At 42.9% G+C, this 24524-nt stretch overlaps 1 protein-coding gene across 1 annotated transcript in view; it reads right to left on the bottom strand.

The window, feature by feature from the left end:
- The window catches only part of ANTXR1 (anthrax toxin receptor 1), a gene marked incomplete at its 3' end in the record, with an annotated part of 106574 nt that overhangs the window by 25982 nt on the left and 56068 nt on the right, over positions 1–24524 (bottom strand). Inside the window, exons 13-16 of the mRNA XM_009573086.1 lie at positions 21188–21283; positions 10806–10847; positions 2622–2717; positions 1955–2122 (exon numbers count right to left, since the gene is read on the bottom strand). Of these exons, the coding sequence (XP_009571381.1) occupies positions 1955–2122; positions 2622–2717; positions 10806–10847; positions 21188–21283 (402 nt within the window). The remainder of the gene's footprint in view (positions 1–1954; positions 2123–2621; positions 2718–10805; positions 10848–21187; positions 21284–24524) is intronic.

The raw sequence follows: 24524 nt of genomic DNA, 5'->3' as shown, positions 1-24524 counted from the left end.
ACACAGTAGGAGTGAAAAATCTCCCAGATGGGATGAGTGTGTTTTACCAATGCTTTGCACTGATGCAAAATGACAGTGCAATGCATTTAGGAACAAAGGAGCAGCTATATGGGATGGTGCTTACTGCATTCCCCACTCTGAACTGAAAACAGTTGACTCTCTAACCTGTCCCACTGTGGGAATGAATAACCTTCGTGAACACATGTTGAAGACATTATAACACAATTGCAAATGACTTGTTGGAGGGCTATGTTTATTAGATGATAATCTTTAAGGGGGAAAAGAGAGAGGGCATTGGACCAAATTTTCAAAGAGGCTCACATTTCCATATCCTCCGGAAACCACTCTTACTCCCTTGCGCATCCTTGCCATTCCCATCACTGTATTTGAACCAGCTGCAAGATCAATGACTGAGGAAAGCCAAAACACGTGACTTGCCCAAATTCCTACGGGCACTGCTTGGAGCTGATCAGCAACAAGAAACAATGCAGGGAAACCTGGGTGTACTGCAGTGTAATATATCGGCGTTGCAATAACTCGGCTAATAGAGTATGTCTGACTAGATTGACTGCTACTAGGGAGGAAGAAAACATGAGAATAAAACCTCTAATTTCCAGCAGTGAGGCAAGTGCCTCCCCATTCCCCAGCATAAAGTTTAAGGCGAGCTCTATACACCAAAAGGTTTACTACATATGTTACACACAACCTCTTGGCAGACTACTTGCAGATAAATTGCCTGTAGAGGGTTTCTAAGACCCTAACCAGCATCTCCGCTCTTCAAAATGAGATCCAAGCTCCAGTGGTGGAAGATTGGCACTTGGATATGAATTGGGAATTTTCAGTCTTCGAGACGGATAACTACGGTGCTGGTCCAAATAGCCCCAGACTGAAAAGTGACGAGAAGGGTACTAGCATTTCCCAAAAGAGTTAAATCTGAGAAATAGGAGTGCAGGACTGTTTTTGTTTCTTTTCATTAGAGTAGTTCTACGGTAGTTAAGCCTTTCCTGAGGACAGCTTAATTTGTCCTGAATGCGAAAGTTTAGCTTTCTGACATTGGAGTGCCCTCATACCGTGCCCTGGCTGATGCAACTAATATCTGTTTTGTGTGGTTTGTTTCTCTTAATCCACATTGCATTCACATGTGCAATGAAGAGTTTTGCTTCAGTGAAGTATTCAGTCGCTTGCTTGTTTCTGTTTTGTACACTGCCAACCATCTGTATTGGTGAAGACAAACTGAAGAACAGCTGCCTGCCCTTGGGACAGATGGCAGAGGAGAGTCTTCCCAGTTCCTGTGGGCGACTGTTGGGCAGCTTTGCATTGCATGTGACCTGATATCAGCGTGAATTTGACCTTCCACATCTAAGGCACTCTAATTCAGCCAAACACTTCTTGCAGGGCATCCCATCCTTGTCAGGTGAGCATGCTGCCCTGCAGCAAGCCTGGCCCTGTGACCCATGCCTGCTGGCAGACATCCATCTGCTGCACTGCAATCCTTGACCTGCTGAGGACAACTCTCCCTGGAGACATTTAGCAGCAATTTTCTTCCTATTTTCTGCCATCTTTCTAAGGAAAGAGGATGCTATTTATTCCCCACATCTCAGGGAATGTGCAGTGTGGACTAAAGGGCCTACCCTTGGAAGTGCAGTTGAGTCAGTAAGCACAGAAGCTGGCTACACCACCGGAAGAGATCAGGATCCTACTCTGGTCTACAAAAGCAATGCAACCCCAAAATCTGATCAATCTGGTGGGAAATTCCCATTGCCCCATGTGGCTCCTTTCTACAACACCTCCCCTAGGCATGTGTTCAGTGGGACTCCCTCATGCACAGCTACCCTAGCAGCATCTTGAGATCATAGGCTTGTGGACAGTTCTACATCTTAGCCTTGGATGTGAAAACACTTAATTCGGATCTCCTGGAAACATCCTATGCAGTACAACGCTGGACTGGACTTACCTTGATTGGAGAGTACCACTTCCGAGGAGAGGAAGGTCTGCGCATGTTGTTCGCAAGGTTCCTGGGTTCAGGGAACTCATATTCCTGTTCTGGCATCTTGACTCTGGCATTCTTGGCTTTCTCTAACTTAGCGCCTTCTTCTGTGGAGCCCTTTTCTCCCCAGCGTACCTGAAAAGATGGCATTAGGGCATATTACAATAGTAGCTGCTGTAGAGAGTTACATCCCTGCTGTAGTAACTAGATCCTCGTCCATATTTTCCCAGTGTCCAAATCCAAGGTGAAGAGCGAGCCGCAGGCTGTGAAGCTTGTTTCTAGACTAGAGCCCAAACTTTGAACTTCTCCTTCTTTGTGATTTATGAGAAATGTGAGAATGGGGAAGGTTTTCTGAAAAACTAAAAATATTTCCTTGTAATTTGTATGGCAACACTGCCCCCGTATCCCAGGCGCGGACTAGGATCTTATTGTACTAGAGGAAAAAGATGGTCCCAAACTTCAGGAATTTATGTTTGGCTCTCAAATATTCCTATATAAAAACTATCTGGGCTCAGACGTACAAAAAAAGCTTAAAGAGGTTTGTGCCTATCTCCTGAGCTGGGTAAATTGCAGGGGAATATCACAGCTCAGTTCACAAATAGATCTTCTGATACATGAACTGGTATCTAATTACCTCCATTCGTTTGATGCCACCAACTCCTCGTCCACCATAATAAGAGGCATCTACTGTTGGCCATTTCTTCTTTGGAAGGCCATCATCATCTTCCTCCTACAAAACCCAAGGAAAGGGTTGCACTGTTAGGAAGCATGACTAGAGATGGAAAGGAATAAACAGTCACAGGCTATGTGGTCCTTTGAGCCAGCTAGAGCCAGTGCACTCAAGGTTCTGGTCTCTCGCTGGTTATTTTCCAGAGGATGTACACTCATGAAAAGAAAATGTTTCGTGATATAAACACCACCACCACTTGAAAGGTACAGTCCAGCTCCAGCAAGAACGTGATTTTTTGCCGGTTTTGGTTTTGTTTGTTTGTTTGTTTTTTGGGTTTTTTTAGGAGACTTTGTCTTTCATCATCTTTAAATTCAGGGAAGTAACTTGTTTCCAAGTTGCAAAATCATTGAAGCAGCCACCAAAATAGCACTCAGCATAGCTCAAGAGCTGGGGTCTTTTGGCTGCAAGTCTGGTTGATACGCTAGCCATGAGTGATGGTAGCAGGGACTTACCTCTTTGCCAGCCCTCCACTTATGCCTGTGATTAGGGAGAGAACAGCTACTGCTCTGAGGAGTGTTCCCTGACTCATGGCTCCCCATGCTGGAGGAACCCTCCAGGGCCCAGATAAATCATCGTACGGTAGTTCAGATTTGACAGAATGGGGGGAAAGCAAGAAAGCAAGCAAGTCGAATTTGCTCCTGAGTGAAGGCAAATTAGGAGTACATTTGGAAACAACCCCAGTGTGAATGCCCGACACGGAGATGAGGTTTTTTTGGCTGGCCAAGTGTAATAGGATGGAAAAGTCTAATGGAAAAGTTACAAGAATGGATCTAGCTCTTATAATGAACTTCTGCCTCCGCTGGAGAGGCTGCCCATGGAAGTCCATGTGGCTTCAGTGATTTTCATGGGCTTATGCCAGCAGAAAGTCAGGCCCTGTGTGAAAAAAGAGACTTAAATTCTGTACAAATTTGAATGCGTTCTACCCTTACATACAGAAGGCAGAAACCTATGGTACGCCACCATACACAAAGTCAAACGTGTTCAGGACACTGGCCTTCATGATGACATTCAGATACGGCCAAATTAAGAAATCAAGAAAATCTCCTTAAGTTTATTTAAAATGAGTCCAGTTAAAGTTCTAGCGAGTGTATTCTATATATTCTATACTCCTTGTTGCATAACAACTCCACATATGCTCTGACCTATATAGTGCCTTTCCCTTTAATTTCTACAGTTTAGGCTGTGAACTGGCAAAGCAGAAAAGCAGAGTTCATCAAAAACGTGAAGTATTTCCTGTGAAAAATGTGGAGAGAAATGAAAAATGGTCCCTCTTTTTTTTTTTTTTTCCTTTCTTTAATTTTTCACAGGGATTTGGCAAGAGTCCAAAACTTAGGAGCTTTCCAAAACTGGAAAAGCCAAAAATACTTTGAAATTGAACTCCCCAGTAGGAAAACTGAAAAACTGGGGGGAAAAAACCCCAAGTCAAACTATGCTTTTCATGTCGAACAAAAGCATTTCTGTTTTTCAAAATGCACATAAATTCAGCTGCAAAATTTGTCCTTGATCTAAAGGAAGAGTGAACAATTGAGTCATAAATACAAGGTTCCTCTCCTTCATAGCTGACCTCTTTCTCTCGCTCTGGTTAGAGCTGCTGAGGCTCTTTGCTGCAACCTAAGAACTTAATATCTCTGCATGAAGTTTTCCATGAGGACTTTTTTAAAAAATTGGAATCAAAGCCATCTAAATATTTTCCTTCAGCAATTCTCTTTCTCTCTCTTTAGTTTAGCACAGACTGGACTTCTCACAACAGGAAATACCAAGGTTTAGGAAATCTTCCCCACAAGCCCTTAAAAGCCCTGCAAGTCACTTCAATCTAAGATACAAGTGTTTCTGCCAGAACAACAACAGAAACAGCACACGCACAAAAAGACAACAGTGGACACTTGAAAAACAAAGGAGTCACAAGCTTGCTTCAGGATGAGCCTGTTTACATGTTTTGAAGGGCATGGGAGGTTTTGCAATACAAGCAAAAAAAAAAACACCACTCACCAGTGATGTCCTACACGCTTGGCAAATGTGCTCACAACACACGTGAGTAACTAAAGGAAAGCAACTGGAAACTTGGGGGTCAAGGTAGGGAGACAGCAGGAAAACAAGCAGGAAGAGGCATACAATCCCCATGTCCAGCACCCTAGCTCACTGCCCCATTCACAAGATCTGAGCAATAACACAAGGCTCAACTCTCACGTCACGGCTCAGTTTTACCCATATTTTTCTACACTTAGCTACAATCGGGTTTTGCCTGAGGAATAACTGCATAAGGAACTTCAGCTCTGACCCAGCAGCAATATAAAAAAACAGCCCCGGAAAATTCAAGTGCATTTAAGGATGCTGGAAATTGACTGTACAGAACTTGGCATCTTTCCACCCCCAAAATCTGCTTTAGATGGAGCTAGAGTTTCTTTTAAAAAATAAGAAGCAGCAAGACAGAGCTACATTTCACAGTCAGAGATCCAGATTCATAACTGCTGGATTTCAGAAAACAAAGATCTGTATTTATCTCAGAGTCCATGCCGGGCTCTCTATACTTCGACCCTGACCTGAGGGAACCTCATCTGTGGGTAACACAAGGATAATTCAGGCTCCGCTAGGGACATCTGAACCACTCAGGGTAAGAATTCAAACTAAATTTGGCCAGATATAAAAAAAGTTTGGACAACTTACCCCTCTCCCCACCCTTATAATTATTTTCACAGTTGTCTCTGTAATGCCTGAATCTTGTCAGAATTTAGCATTTATAGAGAGTTCTGCCTGCACAAAGCGCAGTAAGACACAACAGGACAATCACTCCTCTGAGTAGGAGATGTTATCATCTAATTTTACAGCTGAGGAAATATGGAGGTGAATACGCTGTCCTCAAGGCTTCCGGCTCCTTACTGCCTCCTTTTTCTCCCAACGCCGAACTCATTTCCAAATTGCATGGCCACCTCTCAGATGCAGAGGCATTGTTACACTTCGAGGACACCTTGCTCGGTTCTCAAGAAACGTTTCCTCCCTGCTGCGGCAGGTTTTGCTTGTTACCAGGCATCTAAATCGCAACTGCATAAACTCATCGCTTTGGTTTTTCTCAGATCTTTGCCCGTTACTGGCCCAAGCCTGCCAAACTATTGTCCGAAAGCACTCACAGGTCACAACAGCATCTAAGAGAAGATGTTCTACTGGTGCTCTACTAAGGAGCAGACCGAAGAAAGAGCTCAACTCTCACGAGGCGCCAAAAAACTCACATATAAGCTTATCCTTGAGACACAAATGCTTAGAAAACCAGCCTTTGTTGGTCTTGCTGATCAAGGAAACTCTTAGTTTATCTATGGTACAGATTCTTAAAGATCCTGCCTGAAGTTACATCCTCCAAGTGCAAAGCACTGCAGTTAAGAGAAAACCCCCATTTTGATGAAGATGAAGGAGAAAGGATGTTGAGTTATTCCCACTCTATAGCTCAGACACTGAGCTACAGGGAGATGAAATAAGGTCTTACAAGGTCAAGGGAATTAACAATGGTGCTCCCATTGCAACTGTGATGTGATTAAACCCAACTTTCACAGCCTCTCCACTGAGTTAGCTGTGCTAGGCCTGCCTAGATATTTCACATGAAATTTGGCTATAAAAGTCCACACCTTCGTGGTGTAATATCTACACCTCATCTGTTGCCAGTAACATCCCAAATCTTTTTCTTTTAAATGCCTGTCTCTTGAAAGGTTCCTTTTCTCCTCCTCCCATATTTCCGCAACTCCCTGTAAAAGGAGAGTAAAGGGGAAGGAAAAGAGCTGGCATACCACTGTGACCTGGCTTTATTTCAGGAATAACAGAATACATTTCCTGCCTTGGTGTCTACAAAAAAATTCTTATCAGATCCTTTCTCTGGAGCTTATTTTACTATCTCCCCAGCAAGGCTTTTCAGGAAGAGAGAGGAAAATGATTTGGAAAAGATTAATAAACACCAATAAATGACGGTGCAAGCAGCTCCTCAAGCAGATGAATCCCTGTTAGCCATTCTCTGACCTCGTGAGTGTTCAGCTGTGGGAGAAAGAGATCAAACTGGTTCAAGCTGAACAGGTGGTTTCAACCATTGGCTTAACAATAGCTGCCATGCAGTGAGTTAAATTCCTCCTTTTCATGCTGGCTTCCCATGACAGTGATAATTACCCTTCAGCATCTCATGCCTGTGCTGCTGAATGGTCCTTTCTCGCCAGGACTTTCTTGTGTGAGGTTGCTTTGGTGTATGTGGGTAAGATGACAACAGACATAAGAATTATCCAATTACAGGCTGGTTGGTGGCTTGGCTCTGGTGCCATGCTAGGGGTGACTGTGGAGCTTGGGTGATAGAGCAGCATGGGAAAAACAGGTCTGAGTGATGAGGAAAGGGCACGCTCTGGTCATCTGGTAGATCTCCTGCCTGGTTTTGCCAGACTTCAGGGAACTTTGTGTCCCTGAATCCCTTCTGTGGGACAAAGCGCTGCCATGACAGAAAACGACGATACAGCAGTGTATTTTAACATTGCCTGGTCTCTGTTTACAGGGCAAGGAAGCAATGAGAACAGAGTGTGCCTCTTGGGGATACTTTGGAGGGCTCCAGTTTACGCGCTCTCCGACTGCAATCAGACTCTGTCCTTCTGGGGGCTGACTAGCAGCAGACCTCTGGCATGGGTCACATAGTGAATAGGAAATTGTTGGAAGCTGCAGAGCCCTGCAGGTTGGGTTTTTTTGATGTAGAAGATGGGTTGCTATAGTGAGAACCAGCTTTAGCCTCGTGGCAAGCTTCTGGTCTGAGTTGAGTAAGAGTTGTACCAATAAGCCCAGCCTGAAAGTGATGGGACACATGACTAAAAGCAGCTGTGTCTTCCTCCAACAGGGCTAGAAAAAGCCTTCCTATTCACTGGAGGTAGAAGAATGTGGTTTTGATCCACCATCAATGACTAATCACAGGCCAGAAAGGTGCTCACTGGCTCCTCGAGGCATTTCAACTCTTCCGATGGGCATTAACTCAACCTTTCCTGGCTGTAAGTAAAACCATCTGTCCTTCATCTGGGCTTAACCTCCTCCAGTATCCTGCGTTGTCTGAGGAGCACAGCGGTAAGTTGACGACATTTGCAATTTCTGAATGAATTAATTGGAAGTTTCTAGCCAATAATGATTTCCTTCACCAACAGTGAGTGTGTCTCCAATATGTCTCAAAAGGCCTTTAAAGTAGAGTTCAATAAAACCTTTGGCGGGTTTGACAGCAATGCTACTTTCCCTTCATTGTTACAGTATAATGCATTCTCCTTGCAGTGCAAAGACATATGGGCCTCAGCTCCCAAATCTGCTGATGCAAGAATTCCTCGTCTTTTTTTTGCCAAGATTTTTGGGAGAAGAAAAAAAATCTTACTGTAGCTGTAATGCTGCTGCTTAAGGGATTAGCACTCTTCCATGCTGCAGTTGAGCAGTTGCTAGGTTTTCTGCAAGGGAGAAAGCTATCTGCAACACATAAGAAAAACTGGATTGCAGAAAATCCACTCCATCTTCTATTTGATTTGAGCAAAGTAGAAAACCTTCTGTGAAAGCATCATACTACTGCCAATCCCATTCTGTGGACCAGGCTCTGTAAGAGTAAACAGGGCCAATGAAATGCATCTTTTTAGAGCTTCTGCTGTTTTTTCACTAGCGGGAAGCTCTTCTGTCTGGGAAAAAATGCATAGTACAAGTCACAGCTTCAAGCCTTACTAATTTTTAAGCACTGCTCTGATGCTATACAGTTTCTAAAATAGTATAAACTATATTTTCTTTTTTAAGACACCTTTAGCTGCTAATTGTATAAGATGGCTATAGGATAATTGAGTATTGAGCTTAGGGGATGTGCTCTGGTGGAAAGTACATGTGAAATTATACCGTCAGACTAGTCCCTACAATGTTGGCACATTGTTGTAACCAAAGCCCCCCACCCCAGGGTCCCAAAACAGTACAAATAATAGCCAAAAGATTGTACAGATCTGCTGTTGTATTAACAGGGAAGCAGGTAAACTGCAGGTACGAGATTAATGCAATTTTTCAGGCACTGTGCAGTGCCCTACTCTGGGTACAACCAAAGCCTGGACAAGTCTGCATTTAAAGCCGTCACCTACAGGGAACAAGCCTGAGAGCAAGCAGAACAACATTTTGCTTCTATACAAAGAGGATTTGCCCCACGTTCTCCACAGTACAAGACCAGGTTAGTTTAAAATAAAAAGCCAGTGGCAAATACATTGCTAAAGGAAAGCTGTGAAACAGACAGATGAATTGAGGACTGTTTCATCCGAAGAGCTGCACAGACTGTTCCTCTCTGTCAGAATCAAGGTCGAGAGAAAAATATAACATGTCCAGAAATATCTTTACACCAGCTTAACTAAACTTAACCTGAGGCAAACATAACTGGTCTGCTTTTGCAGCACTTACTGGTTTGATAAAAGGCTTCCTTATACGTGAAGCATGCCTTCTCTCTTAGCACAGAGATATAATTTCCCCTTCCAGTCCTTGGCCAGTGAGCCAGCATTCCAGAATGATGCATTTTAATTAATTTCAGCAATTGAATCCCTTGGCTTGGAGGCATGTGTGATGCAGAACACAGCATGTGCAATTTTAGGTTAATATTTTCCTTTTCATTCAGAGGATAGAAGCTAACAAAGCTAGTGGATTTACCTACAGCCCAAACAGAAATGTCTACTTCGGAAAACAGGCCGGGTGCCTGCATATAGAGGTGTGGGGAGCACTGGATCCAAATGCAAATCTCCCTTGGGTCCGGTAATGTTCAGATTTGGAGTTTTAGTTCAGGCTTGTTTTGAAGTGCCACCAAGATGGAGGTTCGAGTACTGGCCTTGGCTCCAGCTGCCCTGAACTCTCTCTCTGTGCTCACTGCAGGCAGAAGCTAGGTTGGATTCCACCTCTGTAGTGTTGCAGAGGACTGAGCTTCACGGGTGTCTGTCTGCCTTGGCACAGAGAACACAGAGAACACTCACTGGGCCAGACTTTATGGAGAGCGCAGAGAGGATCATTTCAGCAAGCTTTTCCACTTGCAAGCTGAAGCAGGCAATGAATTTGTCTCCAGATGCAATACGCAAGGCGAACTAATCAACCAAATCACTCTGAGCATAGATCTAAGACTTCTCTTACTTGCATAGTTAAGAGGAACTAATCCAAACCCCAGTGAAGTCAATGGAAAAAACTCCCATTGACATCAACGCACCCTGAACACAGCCCAGTAACTTTTCAATGAAATCCCATGTGCAAAACAGTGAAAGCAAAGAAGAGATGCACTGCATGCTGAAAGCAGAAGGACATAGAAAGAGGCAGATGAAAAACCAGGCATGCTTCCGGGGAGAGTCTACTAATTAAGTGATAGTGACATAGCTTTAAACCATTTGTTGCTAGATTAATCTAAAAAGAGTAAGCAGAATTAAGAGGACGGTTTTAAGGTTGCTTTACGATTTCTCTTCATTAAAACTTCCCTGGCTACTGCAGCTCTTCTGATACCAAGATGATTTTACATTATTTCAGAATCTGGTCTGCTGTCTTCAGACACATTGCAAAGACCGTGGGCTGCCTTTGCATACAGCAACTGTAGTCCAAGGGATCAGCATTGTGAGTTACTGCTCAGCTGCCAAGAGCTGTTATATATGCTAAACCATCAAAATCATTACCGTGCCATTCCAGGAAGGCAGTTAAGCATATGTTTAGGTACCATTAACTTCAAAGTTAAACATAGGCTTAAGAGTTGTCCTTTTTGTGAATCACAGCCTAACTCTGTAGTGCTGTTCCGACCAAGTGGAAGTATTGTCTGCCTCTGTCCTCCTTCCCTACCAGCTCTGTGGAGGTACTGTATACATAGATCTACAGTCACTCTTAAATAAATAAAAACCACATCTCTACCTCTGTAGAAAGCAAAGTGAGCAGAGTGAAACACTCATGGCAGACATCAGCTAAAAAGCCCATAGTTTAACTAAAACACTATTGACTTTAAGGCACAAAGGTTTAAATGGTCCATACTCCGCCACGCAGCAGAATCACAGCCTCTTGTGAGGCGACTGAATAAAATTTTGTCCTAAACATTGGAGAAGTCAGGTTGCCAGTGTTACTCACCTCGCTGTCTTCTGCAGGAGGCGGGGGGGGCTCTTTGATGATCTAGAAGGGTTAAAGAGAAACAGAATATAAATCCGTACTTTGTTCTTTAGCACAATTCAAATGTCACTTAAAAAACCCCAAACAACAAAACAACAGGACACGCGGCTGTGAACATCTCTGTGCGATTACAGGGTGACTATGTGTGCTACTGGTGTCACGGTCACTGAGAGTAAGAGGGGAAATAGGAGGCGTCCCAAATCCCTGCCATATAGACATTTCCTAGTTACAGCTCCAGACTCACATTGCCCATTAGATGACCCCTGCCCTAGGTGAGGTAACAGCAAATTCAAAGTTCATATATCTTTGATTCTCCAGCCTCCTGATCCCAGTAGGAGCCATAGTCGGTGCTGGCTCTAAGCAACAGATAGCAATCACTGTCTCACCTGAACAACCATGCTAATATCAGTGTCTCCTTCTACTGGCCGCTGCGCATGCGTACAGATCCTGCCTCAAATAATTTACAGTCTGAACAAAGACTGGAAAGTGAAACCAAGGTGAAGTAAAATGCCCTGGACACATTGCAAAGCAGTAACAAACCCCCAGTCTCTGTCTCCGAGGGCTGTACTTCATTCCAGAAGGCTGTGCCACCTCATGCTCTCATGAAAAATGCTTTTCACATTATCAGGCTAATATAGTTCACTCTCACAAGCTTTAAAAAAACATAAAAATATATATACACATTTGAGGCTCTCCCAGGGTTTCTAATAAAGCAAGCAGGGTGAGGTTTTAGATGGGTCCAGGATATTCTCCATAGAAACAATTTAAGTTTATGTGGGCGTGAGGCTATTATTTCATGCAAAAAGTTTGCATCTAGGGCTCGGCAGGCAGTTGGCTATTATCACAGCCCTCCACTCCAAGAGCAACAGAGAGCCTTCCAAAGGGAAAGCAGTTGCATACAGGCACATCAAATATCTCTCCCTTACACGAGATGCACCCCAATGCACAGCCATTGCAGTCAACAGATTGAATCCAGCCAGTCATGTCAATGCAATTGCCCCAGGGATGGATTTTCTCCAGTAGTTTTAAGTCCATCTGGATGAAGCAGCTCTTTCTTTACACACCAGGCCATGAGTCAGATGCTGTCAGGGTGCTGAGCACCTGTGGAGATAGCACTGAGTGTCCTCAGCTTCTCTCAGAACTGGGTATTAGGTGTAGAGGTGGCCTAGGCACGGGGCATAGATGTGTAGGCTTAAAAATTACCCTTAAAAAAAAAAAGTCACAGTCCCAAACAATAACAGCTTGGCTGTTTAAATGCAGAAAGGGAAAATGACAATCACATTAAAGGCCCTGAAGATATAAATATTTACAACAATTCCTCTCACTCGTGCTTTTCCTTCTCTGATGAGCTCACTGTTTTTATTTTCCTCTGTAAACCCCGAGTCATGCAATGTGGCCATTAATGAAGAGCATGTGCCTCTGGCTAGGGAGGAGATCAGGGCTGGATCAGTCCTTTGTTTGTATCTCAGCCCAGAGCACTGATGGTTGTAGAGCTCTGCCACTACCTGTTCCTGGGCAGCAGGGCTTTTTTTTGGTGGCCTACAGTGCCCCCAGGAAACCCCTGCTGAAGAATCTTCCTGCCTTAGGAATCAACATTGAATCTTTGTTTATATGCACAGAAGCAGAAAGCACATGTGGAAGCACGAAATGACATTTGAGGAGCATGGTAGGTGCACCTGCCGCCCTGCTCACAGCATCGCTCATTCTGACACAGCAGAACCGTGGGTCGGGCTGTGACTGTAAAGCCACGGACCAGATTAGGGAGAAAGGAGGAGTGATGTCCCAGAGGAGCTCAGGTGACTAGCAGAGCTGGTGAGTGTCTGATACAGCATCCACCTCTTTCTGCCTACCCTGCGATTCCTAGCTTGTGCTTGCAGCCCTGGGGGATATCAGCTCTTTCCCCGATGGAAAGCAAATGATGAAAAGCGGATGACAAGTTGTCTGTATCAGGAAAGCAAATCTCTGTGGAAAGGAAATCATGGGTATCAGTACGGTTTACTCAAAGTGCCGCTCCTTAGTTTAAGAAGATGGAGACAGCATAATCTCTTCTATGTCTCTTGACACAATAAATACTAACACAGCACATACAACGCACCAAAATACACAGAAGACTTTTCTAGCCACATTTTCAGATACATTTTGATCGGTGTAAGGGGTGACACTTGTCAACAGACCTCCTTTTGAACCAAACCCCTTCATCCAAACCCACTGGATGCGGAGAAATATCAGATATCTGATCCAAAATACACCTACTTTGGAATAAGGCAGTGGCCTTATTCCCTCCCTCTAACATTATTCTGGTGGAACATCATGGGTTCCAGTGGAGTTTCTCTCATTTGCATTGGCATGAAACATTAGGATAATCCGTCCAACATATTTGGTCCAGCTAAGCATTCAAACACAACTTCTCAGCCAGTATCACTAGAAACTCTTCAGATTACAGACTTGGAAATTAAGAGATGGCTGTGTTTTTCATACATTTGCATTCCTTCTCATAACATATGCAGACACATACACGCAAACTAACTGATTTCAATAAACGGATCAAGTTTTTTCTATCACAGTCCAAGAGGAAAAAAAAAGATATTCCTTCCATTTTTAAATGCTATGCACTTCTAAGAGCAAGTGAACACCCCGTAAGTTGGCAACATAGATTGGTTAGTTTGGACAAGTCCAGAGATGGGGAGAGTTTAGTCTTTGCTGCCTTTGAGCCTGTTCGAATTTTCAAAAGTTCAAGCCTTACAAAAAATGTATTTTCTGTCTCACTGCCCAGGTCCGGAAAGGCTTTTGGTTTACAAAAAGTACAAAACTTTTCCTTCTCCCTTTTGGATTCTTACAGTTACAGCTGTATATGCACGCGACCCTCATTCTGGGGTACTGGAGGCACTGAAGCAAATGGGATCCTTGTGCCATCTCACACAAGTGAGCAAAGCAAGTGCCAAGTGGGAATAACAAGGTCCCAGAGCCAAAAGGCAGTGCCTTACAGCTGCTCACTTTGCACAAATAGAAACAATTACTCAAGTACAAAAAAGAAAATGCCATTACAGGGAACTCAGTGAGGATACAGCCCACACTGGCACAGAAGACTCAAGACCGCCACGTTTTGTTCTGAGCTGCACGTCTCGCCTTCCCTCTGCCTCGCCAGATGACACACATGGACCTGCTGAATGCAATCAGCTGGGAGCATGCTTGGCCAAGCAAAATGCTCAGGCTAGTTTAGCTTGGCAAGGCTGAAGTGTTTGTTCATGTGTGCTGCAATTGTTTTGATAACCCCAAGCCATTTCTGTGATTGCTCCTGCAACTGTATCTCCTGTCCCTGTGTTTGAAAGAAGAAAAAGATGATCGTTCAGCAAGCAGATTTGCTCGCCAGGTGAGGAATACCTGAGGGTTTCTACATCATCACCGTGCTATAAAAACCTTACAATGCAGTCTTTTGTTTTCGAGTAGTAGAGGCCTGTGGGATGGAGAGGTGGCCATTGGCTTCTCTTGGCAGAGGAAGGAACTTCAAGAGTAGTTGTCAGCACTTCTACACGCTTAGCTGTGAAAATTCAGGACAGTAAAGTAATTCTTTGCCTTTCTATCACCTTTCATCACAGATCTCAACATGCGACTGACACAGGTCTCTGTTAGCTGACCTACCCTGATGTCACAGACACATGGAGAAGCAGCTGTTTCTGATAAATAACCCAGTGTAAAAGCAGAGGAATGTTACCAGCCACCTCCTAGAAGTTTAAAAGCATTGGAGAGGACTGGTTTTCTGTTGCCTTGAAATTTTTGTAGCCTTTCAGGCATAAGAGAGCACATTGAATCCAAATTTTCCATATTCCAGGAATGTGTCTAGGATGTTTTCCATCTTGGGAGACCAGAAAACTCCACCAGTTTACAGTGTCCAGCAAGCACATACTCAGTAACTCTCCCTGGAGTTTTATATGATAAATAGGAGCAATATGTTTCTTGTCAGTGAAGCGTATCTGCTTTAAGATGGAACAGATCATCATTTAAAATGAGGGCTACACGAGAAAACAGTACAAAATAAGAAATAAAGGACTTTGCCTCCAAATAGGACTAAAATTTGGGAAGGGAGCATGCGGTTAACCGAGCAGATTTTTTGTCCTTATTTAACTTCACTCTTCTGGAAGATACAGAATATATATTTTTGCTATCCTAATAAGCAGGGTTTTTTTTATAGCATTAGCTATGACCCATCTGACCCATCTTTTTTTTTTTTCCCCTTACATATTTATAGTTTTGACCTCCTCTGAGTCTTCTGACAGAGTTTCATAGTTTAGTTATGATTTAGGTAAAGGAACACTTCCTTTTTATTTGTTTCATATATGCTGTGTCTTCTAAGTATCCTTTAAATCCTTGGAGATTTGGTCTACACTTCGAAGTTTCTAATACAAGCAGGAACCTGTCCCTGTTTCTTCATCTGCAATACAATACATTCTTCTTCCTAGACATACTAGTAAGAGGTAAATGAAGTCCAACAGGAAAGCTAACTCATACTTTTAAGTTAACCTCTCTTGTCAGCCTGGAAGCAGATCTAGGAATCTCAATTTTAACTCATTAAAACTAGGGGACAAGGCTGTTTCACACCTAAGGCTTCAAGCTGACGTGCACAAGCCACATTCAATACAGATCATAGCACAAGTCAAAATCATCCACTTACGAAAGACATGACATCATGGAGGAAAAAAAAGCCCTCCATTTAATTAACTCTGGTACAGTTTGCAACTGAATGGGGCTGACATGCAGTTCTCCAGGGAACGCGTGAAAAAAAATGTAGCACCTGCAAAGGTCATTCCTTTTCCTAGGCTATTTCACTTACACAGATAAACAAGGCCAGAATCAGTGGGGTTTGCTCCAAGCGTCTGACCCACTTTCTTTGGAAGACTATATAAAGGAAGGTCATTTTCTGGACTAAAGAAAAACATCATAGCTACTTTCAGCTACATGCAGAAGCCCTTGCTCTCACCCACTGATTGCTAGTGAATTTTCTGGTTAAGTAAGACTATGTCCTAAAGACCTATTTCTCCTTAGCTGGGCTGAGCCAACTTTCTTTGGAAGAGGTGAGAGGCAGCCAGAGAAAAAACAAAGGAAGAAGTGATTTTTATTGAGTTAATTACTTCCCATGCAGGACTGGGGCAAAGAACAACAGTGCCTCCTCTGCGTTAAGTATCTGTTGTGGTCTGGAACAAAGACTGCTGAAGCTGGTCAAGATTAATATAATTGGCCTTTGGATCTGGCCTTAAGGAAATACATTAGCAAGTAAAATGGTTGGGGAATCTGAAGTCTAGGCGTATCATCTAAAGGCAAATGGCTACCTTCCTAACTTTCAGAGGGCAATGCTTAGCACTTTCCAGAAAGGGAACTCCATGAAGATCTTTCCATTTGGACACCCCAGAATTAATGGCAACTTTGGAGAATTCGGCTTTAACTTTTTGGTAATGACACATCACAGCAGCACGACAAAGCACCCTAGTCCAGGGCCTGGCACACACACTGTTCTAGTAGCCCACTTCTCTACCTAGGCTGCTGTAGAGCTGATAGTATTAGCCCAGGCAAAATGCTTCTGCTATGCTATTTTTCAGGATCCATGCTAGCCTGTTTAAAGACAGCCAGTTAGAGAGCATTGTATCCACACCTAAACCATCCTGAGCTGACTGACAGGAGGCTGAGAGGAACAGTGAACTGCTGTGGGTACTCTGGATGATTAATAAGACTGTCTTTATCCTCCTGCTGCCCTTCGTGCACAGCAACTGCAAAGTCAGGTTCTGTTATTTACACTGCTTTAAACCCACAATAACAGCGCTACCTCCAAATGTTTTGGATTGACTGTGCTATAAATGAAGACACTCATGCATGGATTCAGAGCTTGGATGTTACACAGCACATTAACCTCCAATAAATTCAGTGAAACTGTACCACATTATACTAGGGGAGTGCTTGCCTCAATAGCTCAGATCCGAACCGAAGGCAGGGACTGCGGGGTCCACAAGCAATTTCTGCCTGCACGTTTGTGTCTCTTTCTCTCGGTTTGTCTCAATAATGTTTCAGATGATTCATGACCCCGCGCTCCCTTCTCCCAAAATCACCATAATTGCAGAAAAACTGTGCCTCGTGCACATGGGAACGGGTGGGAATCAGAATGCATGGATCTTTGTAAGTAATCTCCATCAAGCCAACATGCACCATGTAATTTTATGACTCTTCAGGGTTGCTGTAGAGTCTATGCATTTCCTCCCCTCCTCTTCCTCCAGTTTAGCCATGATTTTCATGTGGTTTTAATATATATTTTCTGTATTTTCTCATCCAGCTTTTTGTTTCCAAAACTTCTGGTCAGCTGCAGTACAGACTGAGAGCCAAACAAATTGCTGGGTTCTTCCATGCTTCCTTCCAGAAAGCAGCTTTAAAGTTAAAACTGGTGTTAGATGCTTAAATACCAACACCTCATTTATATGCCAGCCACACCCCTATATTTAAAAAAGCTACAGTATAAAAATGAGTAAGATGGTGTATATATTTTAAGCGGGCAATTAACACAGACCAGCTTCTCATTCCCTTCCCCCTCAGACCACACTGTATGGATGCATAAGGGAGGCAAAGACTCATGTTTACCTCATAAAACTGTAAGGAGATGTGATGTACGAGGATGTGGGAAATGCTTTGAGTCTCAGAGTCTCAGCTGCACCAGGGAGATACTTCCACTCATACCACACTTCCACTCTGCATTTTATCCCCTGGACTGCCCCAGCTAAGATCCAGCCCAAGGCTCGGGGCAGGCTGATTGCAGCCACCACTTCAGCTATGCCAGAGTTAATCTTTCATGCAGATCCTGTTCAGGTGCAAAGCATGGCCCAAACACAACTCGCTTAGCCTGCCAATTTTAAGTGTCTATGGGAGACACTTGCTCAGTGTGGTGCTGCGAAGCAAAACTGTCCCAGCACAGACAAGCCTTCCAACTATTGTATTAATTATGCCTTCACTATACATCCAAAACACTTTAACTAGCTCCATTTCCAAGCCAATCTAACAACGTGCCTGCAAAATCCTCCTTAAGACGGTTTTGGAGACTTATTATCTATTTGGCTTACATCTATACTAAAAATCTATTTTGTTTACATCGATATTAAACCTAAACCTTATGTTGGCCTCCCACCTGGCACAATTTCACCCTTGGGCACCTAAATAGCCTCTTGCACACACAGTTACTACTACGATTGCTCGGACTCCTTCAGGTTATGCTGTGTTCCGGAAAGAGGAGGAACGGAAAGACAACAGCAAAATGCCCACTAATACCAATGAGGCCAGGATCTGGCATCTGCTGTTTTGGCAGATATGCTCCACCCAGGAAAAGTGGGGTCGTCCTGCTATAGATGTCTTTGTATTTGCCATCATTCTTCTAATGTGTACAGTGTCGGGGATGTCAGCTTAGCAGAATTATCCTTCTTTGTTTTCTGTTGTTGAATAAACATCCTTGAAACCTTTTGAAAGGTTAGCACCTGCCTCCCATGCTTTTGCAATGTCCCCCCCAGATATCAAGGGAAATTTTGCCTGTGCTGGTATCAGGCACAGCAAAGACCTAATTATTGTTCTGATCCACTAAGAAACAATTGCATCTACTGTAAACTGAGTGGTAAATTCCAGACTTCATCCCAGAATACTTCTGAGACCAATAAACTTGGATATACTTGGAAAGAGCATTTCTTTATGGGTGCATGCCAAGGAGATACTGGGTTCCAGATAAATCTCCAGAGTAAGTCTATTGACTTCAGTCCATTTACTCCAGGGATGAAGCTGGCTCGGTGTCTTTCCTGAAGAACCGCTGGATAATAATGATTCCTATTTAATTAAAAAGCATGCCAAAAGGATTTTCAGGGTTTAGAATTGCGCTTGTCACTCAGAAACAAATTTATACTTGGTAAGAAAAAAGTTTGCTGTGTTTTTTTCTTTTTCCCCGGACACATGCACAATTATCTCTGAAACGTCCCTGGGCTTGAATCCACAGCAGTGTCTCTGGGTCTGCGGTTTGATTATTAGAGGTTATTGCTTGCCTGCCTTTCTTGTCTGTTGTGCAAGCCAGTTCCTCTGCCCTTAATTCACTCTGGGCTTCTGACAACACCGCATTCCTTAATGTGCCATTACCAAACTAGTAAATAAGCACTGCTCTGCTCTCTTTCTCCCTACCCTAAGCCAAACAGGCTGGGTACTCCTCTATGGATTTATCTTTAATTTTACAGAATCTTTGGGTAAGCAACACACAGCAACAATACAGTATCTTAGCTGCTGATCTACTGCCAAACATACCCGACTGCCATCCCAGAGGGATGGAAGAGATTTCATATAGGGTCTTGAATTAGAATCTTCCCAGTAAGTAGAGGGATGTGTTTGACTTACATTTGGAAAATATCAGTGATATAGTCCCCACTTGAAGATCTTGCTAAGAGGGAATGTGGGAGGTAAAGAAGGAGAGAGGGTGAGGAAATGCTTTTATCTACGACAAACTTTTTAAGTACAGAATTTAAATCTGGAAAATATTAAGCTTATAAAGCTTCATGTGGACAAGAGACTCCCTATCTCTGCTGCACCGACTTGCTTATCTGGACCGTATTTCTCACACTTCAAGAACGCTGTTATATGACCACTATCCTCACATCATTCCACTGCAGCAGACCCATACCACCCTCTCAATGCAGAGCTCCATATTCCCTTTACTTCATAACCTGCTGCTTTTATTCATGCCTTTTTCCTAGCAGCTTCACCTTTCTCCTCTAACAGAACCTTAAAATGGCAGCATCACTTAGAGTCTTGTCTTGTATCACCTCAACTCTCCACCAAATCCCAGTGTAAACATCTGTACAGGGCACATCTCCACTGACTTCTATGCAGATGTGCCAACAAAGAAGTTGACCCAACTTCTTTGGCAACAAGCCATCTAGTTTAGACAAATAACTCTGAGCAACCTACCACACTGCTAATCCTTTGTCCATTTTTAGAACCGATTTTTTTAATTGTTCTGAAAAGTCCAAATAAATACTTTTTCCCTTCTGGTTTTAATCTAAGGACAGAGATGCCAAACTACTGTGAAAAGAAGCATTTTACCCTTAGCATTTCCAGCCAGAAACAGAAATAGACAACTAAGATTTTTCCTGCAAGATTTCCATCCTTGTTCCGCATAAAGAAATACATCTCACCAAAGACTCATCCCGAAATGTGACTGCTCCTGCAGTTTGTGGCTCCAAAGCTCTCGGCACCAGATCGTAGGTTTGGTACAACATGGTGCAAATTTACAATGCTGGGCAAGTGATTTAAAATCAGGAATAATGATAGTGACCCAGAAACTGGGGCCAGTTTGGGCAGTCGTAAAAGAAGCATCTGAAACATTACACACAGCCAGTCACCAAGACCAGACTCCAATTCTGCTGACATTTGTACATCCCTAATTCCTGTTCTATATTTGCAGCACAAACATATCCAAAGCAACAGCAGAACTTCGCTGTATTGTATGTTCCACAGTAATCAGCCTTTGCCCTGATCTCCATTGGAAAAGGCAGCCCTAGGGGATGATCAGCAGAGATGCACAAGGGTATGACAGGTCCTTGCAGACAAATAGCGGGGTCACGAGACAAGCTTTTCTGTCCCACAAGTTCTGTGATTTCCTTCTTGCCTCCTTTGACCTCTTCCTTCTCTCCCGTTTTCTCCTGATTTCTGTCTGCCTTTTTTAATTATTAACTCTGTGACTGTGCTTTTTAACTCTGCAGAACATTTTGTGAAAAAGCATGGAGGAAAGATAATGCTCAGTGAAGCATAGTCATACTTCTACTGAAACTGTCATTTGGATATTTCAAAGTGCTTTTCAGATGTGGTAAACCAGGAAAAAGGTTAATCTTGAAAAAATTTGCACACTTAAGAAATGTCTTTTCCTTGTACCTGGGACAGAACAAGGACTCCAACCTGGGTTCAGCATGCCTGCCCTTCTACAGGAGCCCTCCAGCACTGAGATACTGACACAGGGGTTAGAAAATCCAGAAGTGTCATTCCTTCCTAAAAAGGCAACTAATACATTTCTGCAAACCATTTCCCTTTTGTGACCGATAAATAAGACTAAAAGGCTCCTGACAAGGTCTGTATGTTAGCAATATTGCTATTTCATAGGTATAATCCAAACATCAGGCAGATGAAATAGAAGCACAAAACAGTGCCAGCAATGGAGGAAATGCCATCTTGTTCAATGACCAATCCTCTGCTCTTTGTTACTGGAAAACTTCGCCTCCTTCCCACTCCTTTCTTACATTCAGGCAACACTGACTTGCTGTTTTGTGCTAACGATTTCTGTCACTTACCACTGTGCAGCAAAGAGGCCAGAACCACCAGAGAAGAACCAATGCCAGCAGGAGGAAGAGGATCAACAAAGCGATAGCCAGGATGGTCCCATCTGACTGGAAGAGAAACACAGAGAGCGTGTGAGCACCACTAACACAAGACTCCCCTCTCCACGGTACCTCACCTATGCATCCTGCTTCCAGGCAAGTACATGTCCCAAAGGCCATTGCCATACTCCATTTATTTTTCAGACAAAATGCAGTTTCCCTCCCTCCTCTTAAGTCCAAATGTGGCACCCACCCCCCCACCTCATTGCAAAGAGGCTGAGACCTCTAGTTCCCTTCTCAGAGAGTTATAGGTTTTGTCTTGATTTTCTGAACCTCACAATTACATAAAACACTTGTTTCACTTCAGATCAAAATTCATGTACTATTCCTCAGAGTATTGGGAAGACTGAAAACAATAATTTAAAAAGAGCTCACAACACAATGTTTCATTGCAGTTTAAGCATTCTCCTTTCCTTGCAACTCTTTTGGCCTCTTGCAGCGTGAACTTGAAAGCGATGTTAGAATTAAAGTTTAGTCCAAACAGAAAACTTGAAGCGAGATCTCTATGGGTCCATGACTCAGGTCATCCTGCTCTTCTTAGCAGTGCCAAGTCAGGGTAGTTCTATCATGAGCTTTTCAAGGAGATTTGAACATACACACCATCGCAACATTATACAGGGTTTTTCCACATCAGAAGCCATTAACTCTAGAAGATCCTTTTCCTCTCTAACTGGGATAATTACCCCATTTAAAAAGGCATTTGCAATTCTCTGATATCAATTAACAATGCACTGCTGCACAAGCCAGCTCAATATAGCAGTCAAAACTGAATGTGCATTATTCCTTGTTGCTTAGATTTAACGCAAACCAGATGTTCTTGGCTTCCCGAGGCATGCCAGCTTCCCTATACCACTCCTCCCCAATATCATCCTATTCCGAGATAAGCAAGCAGGCAGTCCTGACTTAAGCCTGTTTGAGATGTTCTTGATGGAAGAGCCAGACATTTAAAAAACCCCACCCAAGCGTCAAGATCACAACGCCAGATTAAGGACACGTTCAAGAGCAGACTGACCTGTAGGATGGGAAAACTGGGTGCCTGCTTAAGTCACTGTAATTCAATGGCCAGATGATCTCCCATCATACCATAATGGGAAGAGTAATGGAAAAAACAACCAGGTTGAGAGCATTTTCCAAACTCTGTTCTGGTGTAGAAGGAATTTCTGGAGAGCTTGGATCAAGACAACCTGATCTTTGACACTTGGAAACAGAAGAGAGGTAGTCCACACAGGAGAAGAATTCACCCAAGACATGTCTGGAAATGGAACTTGGACCCCAACACAAAATAAAAGCTCATTTGAGAAGATGGAGCTGTACATTTGGTGCTGTTCCTCTAGACAGACAGCATAAAGTCACATCCATCATCTGCAAAATGGAACCTGCAGATATTCAACACTTTAGAAAATGTGATCCTGACTCTCTGCTGCCACGAAATTGTACAAGAAATAAGGCTTTTTATGTCTAATTGTTGTCCGCCTCTTTTGCCCCTATATTGAAACAAATATTTTGTCATTAAAAGTACTCTAAAATCAATTTGTAATAACACAAAGCAAATTAAAGTGGCCTTTTAACTGTTTTGTTCCAGGTATTTTTTTCTTTTTTTTTTTTTTTAAACAGAATTTTTTTTTTTTTTTTTTACTTTTTTTTCCCCCCAAAAAACAACCTGTAAAGACCAATTTACATTACCCTAACACATCTGTTTCTCTGCAAGGCAGCTGATGTGGCCAGCTGGTATTCTGTGTATCACAGCCGCAAAACAGTCCGGAGGACTTGAAAGGTTTTGATTTGCCAAATCTTACGTTTCTCACTCAGGTAATGCCTCTCGCTAAAGCCAGTGTTGCCTGGCAAGTCTGCAGGAGTATCTTCCGATATCAAAAACAGAACACCACCCCCACCCCCCAAAAAAAATTCCGGTTGGATTAATTCCTTTTCTTATATCTGAACAAACATCAACATATACCAGACAAATATGAACTGAATTTTCTGGGCTCAGCCATAGCTACAAAGTGTCAAACTGAGACCCTTAATCAGGAACTGCAAATCCTATTTTCGTCTGCTCTGACTGTGCTGTCACTGCTGTAAACTAGACTTTGAGGAAACCCTAGCAAGTCAGACCAGGACAAAGCATATATACACAATAAATCCTGCTATAATCATCCAAAGTGGCCTGAATTCCGCTTTTGGTTTGTTTTATCTTCATTTCATCAGTTTCTGCTAGAATTTAGCTATCATTCTGTGTAATATCTACGGCTTTTATACAGCTAGGACTATGCTTAGATAGAAACTGCCACTTATCCAAGCTGAATAATAAACAAGAAGGAAAATACGCCTGCTAAAATAGTTTGCAAAAGTTCCACTGACATTTTGAAATCTTTCTCCCAGTCTTATAGCTGGTTAAAAAGGGCTGAAGTATTTGAAATGTCTGTTTTCATTCCATTACTTTTTTTAATCAAAATTTGGAAGAACAATACAAATGCTCATGGAAACACTGAACCATGGAATATTTCAATGAGCTGTGTCTAACACGTATTGAATAAAGGCTGTCAATTCAGACCAAGAAAACAACGTTCATTTTAAAGACAAAAAAGAGAATTTTAACACTGATCGAGTGAATTTTCCATTAAAAAAAAAAAAATGCATGGAGACAAACCGTGGCTAGCCCCTAAATACACATGGTTATCTGAAATCAGTACGATTTTCCCATAGGGATTCATTTTGACTACTTATACCGAGATAAAACTGTGGTACCCATAGCGAGATCAACAGCCTAAAACTCCATTACACCTGAATGGCTGAGAAAAGCCAGACGACTAAGGTATCTGTCAGGACGCTAAGTGTAAAACATTGGCAACTTGATTCTTGACCACTGTTGAAGACCTAGACTATGCCTGAAGTCATTGTTTTGAAATGCCTTGCTATTGTATCAAGAAACAGTAATATGAAAAAGAGCAGGCTCTTTAAATGACCCTTCAACATGCTACACATTTGACATATTAAAACTCTACCGTGTAGACTTTGAAACAAATAAGCTGGTAGAGAAAGCAAGGCAGCTGTGCCTTGAAGCCTCCTTTTCCCTGCCAGAGTCCAACCAGGCCAAGAAAATGCTACAAGTATTGCTGGCAGTTGAAGTACAATGGAAAACAACCTCTGGAAGATACTGTGAAATACAAAGGTACCAAGAAATCTGAAGCAGGACATATTAGAGGCATTTCCTTATACATGGGGGGCGGGGGTGTGTGTGTGTGTGTGTGTG

This window comes from Fulmarus glacialis, unplaced genomic scaffold (genome assembly GCF_000690835.1).
Source record: "Fulmarus glacialis isolate BGI_N327 unplaced genomic scaffold, ASM69083v1 scaffold27942, whole genome shotgun sequence".
Classification (NCBI taxonomy): domain Eukaryota; kingdom Metazoa; phylum Chordata; class Aves; order Procellariiformes; family Procellariidae; genus Fulmarus; species Fulmarus glacialis.
Note: the sequence above shows the minus strand (reverse complement) of the source record. Positions and strands in the feature narration are given on the sequence as shown.